This window comes from Salvelinus sp. IW2-2015, unplaced genomic scaffold (genome assembly GCF_002910315.2).
Source record: "Salvelinus sp. IW2-2015 unplaced genomic scaffold, ASM291031v2 Un_scaffold1546, whole genome shotgun sequence".
Taxonomy (NCBI): domain Eukaryota; kingdom Metazoa; phylum Chordata; class Actinopteri; order Salmoniformes; family Salmonidae; genus Salvelinus; species Salvelinus sp. IW2-2015.
Window position 1 is genome coordinate 86,091 of NW_019942978.1, and position 6,359 is coordinate 92,449.

General features: G+C 45.0%; 1 protein-coding gene across 1 annotated transcript in view; it reads left to right on the forward strand.

Moving 5' to 3' along the window:
• The window catches only part of LOC112071207 (keratin, type II cytoskeletal 8-like), a 27,319-nt gene that overhangs the window by 14,433 nt on the left and 6,527 nt on the right, over positions 1-6,359 (forward strand). The window contains exons 5-6 of the mRNA XM_024138655.2: positions 1,886-2,050; positions 2,463-2,588. Coding sequence (XP_023994423.1) covers positions 1,886-2,050; positions 2,463-2,588 — 291 coding nt within the window. The remainder of the gene's footprint in view (positions 1-1,885; positions 2,051-2,462; positions 2,589-6,359) is intronic.

A 6,359-nucleotide genomic window follows, 5' to 3' on the forward strand; every position in this document is an offset into this window, starting at 1 on the left:
ATATAGTACAATACAATACAATATATTAATACAATAGATTACAATACAATAGAATTATACCATACAATACAATACAATATAATTAAAATACCAAAAATTGCAATACAATATATTACAATACAATATAGTACAATACAATACAATATATCACAATACAATATAATTACAATAACAATACAATATATTACCAATACAATACATTCCAAGTCAATATATTACAATACATATAGTAAAATACAAATACAATATATTATACAATACAATACATTACAATACAATACATTACAATAAATTACAATGCAATACAATTACACAAGTTGCCCTGTATGGCGCAGGCAGTGTGGAAGGTGGTAGGTTCAAATCCGGGCAAGGATCACATACACATACTAAAGAAATGTATGACAACACTGTTTAGAATGTTTGTTTCCATCCAGGAGCTGTGTGAGCTGCAGGCCGCATCAGGGACACCTCTGTGGTGGTGCAGATGGACAACAGTCGAGACCTCAACATGGACCATATAGTGGCTGAGACGTCAAGGCTCAGTACGAAGACATTGCTACCAAAAAGCCGAGAGGAGGCTGAGACGTGGTACAAAATCCAAGGTGAACAACAGTTGACTATTCTAGGATTTAAGTGGTTAAAAAGAGGATTTTTTTGTCTTACTACATTGAAATCAATAGCCTTTTCTACACTACTGAGTCATTGTTGCTGGAACCATGCTACATAAAAGGACAATGTGAAAGAAACATATCCCACCCAAATCAGTCCGGCAGATAGTTGGAAGATGGTGAAAGAGCTATCATTCCTATCATTCCTATCATTCTCACTCCTCGGTCTAGCCTGGCTGTCCAGTCTGTTAAGCTATCATTCCACTCCTCGGTCTAGCCTGGCTGCCAGTCTGTTAAGCTATCATTCCTATCATTCCACTCCTCGGTCTAGCCTGGCTGCCAGTCTGTTAAGCTATCATTCCTATCATTCCACTCCTCGGTCTAGCCTGGCTGCCCAGTCTGTTAAGCTATCATTCCTATCATTCCACTCCTCGGTCTAGCCTGGTCCAGTCTGTTAAGCTATCATTCCATCATTCCACTCCTCGGTCTTAGCCTGGCTGCAGTCTGTTAAGCTATCATTCCTATCATTCCACTCCTCGGTCTGCCTGGCTGCCAGTCTGGTTAAGCTATCATTCCTATCATTCCACTCCTCGGTCTAGCCTGGCTGCCAGTCTGTTAAGCTATCATTCCTATCAGTCCACTCTCGGTCTAGCCTGGCTGCCAGTCTGTTAAGCTATCATTCCTATCATTCCACTCCTCGGTCTAGCCTGGCTGCCAGTCTGCTTAGCTATCATTCCTATCATTCCACTCCTCGCGTCTAGCCTGGCTGCCAGTCTGCTTAGCTACCATTCCACTCCCTTGGTCTAGCCTGGCTGCCAGTCTGTTAAGCTATCATTCCACTCCTTGGTCTAGCCTGGCTGCCAGTCTGTTAAGCTATCATTCCTATCATTCCACTCCTTGGTCTAGCCTGGCTGCCAGTCTGTTAAAGCTATTCATTCCACTCCTTGTCTAACGCCTGGCTGCCAGTCTGTTAAGCTATCATTCCACTCCTTAGTCTAGCCTGGCTGCCAGTCTGATTAAGCTATCATTCCCACTCCTTGGTCTAGCCTGGCTACCAGTCTGTATAAGCTATCATTCCACTCCTTGGTCTAAGCCTGGCTACCAGTCTGTTAATCTTATCATTCCTACAATACATTACAATGCAATACAATTACACAAGTTGCCCTGTATGGCGCAGGCAGTTGGTGGAAGGTGGTAGGTTCAAATCCGGGCAAGGATCACATACACATACTAAAGAAATGTATGAACACACTGTTAGAATGTTTGTTTCCATCCAGGAGCTGTGTGAGCTGCAGGCCAGCATCAGGGACACCTCTGTGGTGGTGCAGATGGACAACAGTCGAGACCTCAACATGGACCAMATAGTGGCTGACGTCAAGGCTCAGTACGAAGACATTGCTACCAAAAGCCGAGAGGAGGCTGAGACGTGGTACAAATCCAAGGTGAACAACAGTTGACTATTCTAGGATTTAAGTGGTTAAAAAGAGGATTTTTTTGTCTTACTACATTGAAATCAATAGCCTTTTCACACTACTGAGTCATTGTTGCTGGAACCATGCTACAGTAAAAGGACAATGTGAAAGAAACATATCCCACCCAAATCAGTCCGGCAGATAGTTGGAAGATGGTGAAAGAGCTATCATTCCTATCAGTCCAGTCCTTGGTCTAGCCTGGCTGCCAGTCTGCTTAGCTATCATTCCACTCCTTTCCCACTCTTTGTCATGCTAAACATATATCTTTGGCATATGACACAGAGTACAAGGAGTGGAAGGTTAGCTAAACAGACTGGTAGCCAAGCTACAAGAGAAGTGGTCTCAGGACCTTTAAGTAATGCATGTTGTTATTTTCCCTCAGTTTAACCAGATGGCCATCCAGGCCACGCAGTACGGAGACGAGCTGAGGAACACCAAGGGAGAGATAGCAGAAATCAACCGCTTGATCGGCCGTCTGCAGAGTGAGATAGAAGCTGTCAAACAACAGGTAGTTCGTTCACTTATTCAACTCAGTTCACTTATGGTTCGGACCGCTTTGAGGCACAGTAATATCAAACAAAACTATGGATGCAGCACCCTGTTGGATGGGATGGGATCTACTTTGTGGGATAAAAGATTCAGCAGCTATGCCATGGAGTGTTGCCGCTAAGACCGTATATATGCCATTCGGTGTGATGAGGCTTAAGCAAGCAAGTACTGCCATGGACTTAATGCAGCCTTAACCCTGGTGTTGATGTCCCATGGCGTGCCAACCTGGAGGACCAGATAGCCGAGGCTGAGGGCCGCGGGGAGCTGGCTGTGGAAGTGGCTAAGTCTCTAACCTAACCTAACTAACTCTACCTCAATTCGGTGGATATGAAAATTAAAGGCTGACCAGGAGTTTTTCACTTTAAAATGTATAGTTTGGCAAACATAAACAAACATTGATTCAAAGTTTAACCAAACCATAGATCTCTGCACACAAGTGATTATTACACAGTAAATTTAAACAATAAATAACAATAACATTTACTGGAAAAAAACCTGGTGCCGATGCAAAGGTTGGTAACAAAATATGCACCGGTTAAAATCTCAGTGTATATTACTGTTACATAACTGATCATGCACATCTGGCTTGTTGGCACATTCCGATTGCGGCAACGCAATGCCCGTGGTAATGCCTGTGGAATGGAAATAAATGGATAATGGCATCGAGACACATCTCACTAATGGTTTCGTTGAGTTTATACTATCCATTCACTCATTCTCAGCCATTCATTAATGGCCGTCCAGTCCTTCCTCTCAGCAGCCTCCTAGTGATTTATTCTGCACAGTTCTTCCGGTGTTAGTAAATGTGTATTTTCAGTGGAGTTTGCTTTTAAAGTACTCCTTGTGCATTATAATTTCGTATGGTTGGATAAACTTCTTGAAATCAATATTTTTAGTTTGGTATACATTTTCAAGTGAAAACGAGTCGGTTAGATCCTCTCAGCCTAATTATTTTACCATAGAATTGCTCGTGGCAAACGAAATCGATGAAGTTTCGACTGATCATAACATAATCAATCATTTGTAATGTTTTCAAAAATCGAAAATAAGCACATATTTTACTTCTCCCAAAGCCATGCTACATTTGTTAATGTAATGAATCTATCTAAAACCTTGAAACAGAACTCTCAAATCTGCAGTAGAAAATCCACCTCTATTAACTCCTCTCAACAACATGCACCTGTACACCAGGAAGTAGATAGCCTAAGCCAGATTTGGTCCTTATTCCTGAACCCCATAGAAGAACCACTATCTCGCCTGCATTTGAAGATGATCTGTTATAGCTATCTGTCTCAACTACCAATGGTTATGACCGCTTATTCCAGCTGTTTGCATACAGCGCTTGTATGCGCCGCAAATAAGACAAACGGTCATTTCTTAAAATAACATTTTTAATTATACTAACAGATAGCATGAATCTTTTTATTTTTCTTATACATTAGAAACAAACCAAATGTTCTAAATTCTCTCAGGCTACAAACAACAAATCTATCACGTTCATGATCTATGCTATTCTTCTCATGCTCTTACAGAATGTAGAAGATTGACAAATAATCCAGAAAGTTGAGATAGATCTTGTTATAAAACTCATATATAATGGTCTTCAACCCTCAGCCAGAAGGATCTACGAATTCTCCTAGTTTTTAATGAGAGACTGAATGCTGGAGCTGTTCTCTTTGTCTCAGTTGTTTTAATCAGCCAGCTTGGTGTGTAGGGGAGTCTGGAGCTGCTGTGGAACCCATTACTGGAACTCTTAGAACCCATTGCGACAGAACCGGCAACACGGCAATCTCGATATGGTTTTTAAACCCTAATATCTGACTCTTGTGTCTCAAAATTACAGCATATAGTTGATCATTTTCAGTTCAGTGTGGATTAACGATTAAATAGAGTAACATTTACTGATGTATGCATTCAGTAAGTACCTACAGTATTCTACTTATTTCTTTTTGAAATAGTTTGGACACTGACTGGATGTTGAGAATAGATTGCAGTCCAATCCTAGAGAAGAGAAAAATAGATACAAAGACTGTGCTGCGTTCAGGTGTGTAAAAGGATGACAATAATACGTTTTTCACAACATTGTTCGTCACTGTTAGAACCCTCAAGCCTATAGACACCATACACATACCTGTTGTAATGTGAAAATCTATAATAATAACCGTCCTTCCTCTCCCCTCTATACCTTGGTCCTCCTCTCCCTCTCATATACCTTTCTCCTCCTCCCTTCCATACCTGTCCTCCTCTCTCCCTCCATACCTGTCCTCCTCCCCCTCATGCCAAACCTCTCCTCTCATTCTCCCCTCACATAACTGTCCTCTCTCCCTCAATAAACTGTCCTCTCCCTCCATACATGTCCTCCTCTCCCTCCATACCTGTCCTCCCCCCCTCCATACCTGTCCTCCTCTCCCTCAATAACGTGTCCTCCTCCCCTCTCCGATACTATCTTCCTCCTCTCCCTCCATACCTGGTCCTCCCCCCTCCATACCTGTCCCCCTCCCGCCATACCTGTCCTCCTCTCCCTCAATAACTGTCCTCTTTCTCCCCTCCCATAGACCTGTCCTCACTCTACCCCATAGCCTGTCCTCCTCCCCTTTCCATACCTTCCTGTCCCTCCTCTCCCTCCATACCTGATCCTCCTCCCCCCTCATACCTGTCCCCTCTCCCCTTCCATACACTTCCTCCTCCCCCCTCTCATAGACCTGTATCCTCTCCCTCCATGACCTGTCCTCCCTCTCCCCTCGCATCACCTGTTCTCCTCCGCCTTCCATACCGCGTCCTCCTCTCCCTCACGTAGCCTTCCTCCTCCCCCTCCATACCTGTCCCCCTCTCCCTCCAACCTGTCCCTCCTCCCCCTCTATAGCCTGTCTACGTCCTCCCTCCTCCATCACTGTCCTCCTCCCCCTCCACTACCGTCCCCTTTCCCCCATACCTGTCCCTCTACCCCCTCTATACCTGACTCCTCTCCCTCCATTACTGCGTCCCTCTTCACCTCCAGTAATTTTCTAGTTAGGTGGCTTCTCTTGTCCAGGGCCACGCTTGACATTTCAATCAGGTCCGTGGTACTTCTCTGAGCTGTCTGCCATGTTCGCTGCTTGGCCGCTCATGCCAGGCATCCTCCAGATCTCTGATCCTGGCCTTCTCCTTCCAGCCCTTCCAGCCCTCGCTCCATCTGCTCCAGGGGGCTACTGAAGAGTGAGTTAGTAGCTTACTCCACGCCATCGCGTCCCTCAAGGGCCCTCGGCTATCTGGTTCCTCCAGTTGGCATCGCACATGATAGATAGTTAGAAGTTAGTTAGGTTAGAGTACTTAGCCACTCCCACAGCCAGCTCCCGCGCCCTCAGCCCTCGCTATCTGGTCCTCCGGTTGGCACGCTTACATGATAGATTAGTTAGAGTTAGTAGGTTAGGAGACTTAGCCACTTCCACAGGCCAGCTCCCCGCGCCCTCAGCCTCGGCTATACTGGTCCTCCAGAGTTGGCTCGCGCTACATGATAGATAGGTAGATTAGAGTTAGTAGGAGAGACTTAGCCACTACCACAGCCAAGCTCCCCGCGGCCCTCAGCCTCGGCTATACTGTCCTCCAGGGTTGGCCGCTACATGATAGATAGGTAGAGTAGTTAGGTTAGAGTGAGAGACTTAGCCACTTTCCACAAGCCGCTCCCCGCGGCCCTCAGCCTCGGCTATCTGGTCCCTCCAGTTAGGCTACGCTACTATGAATAAGATAGTCC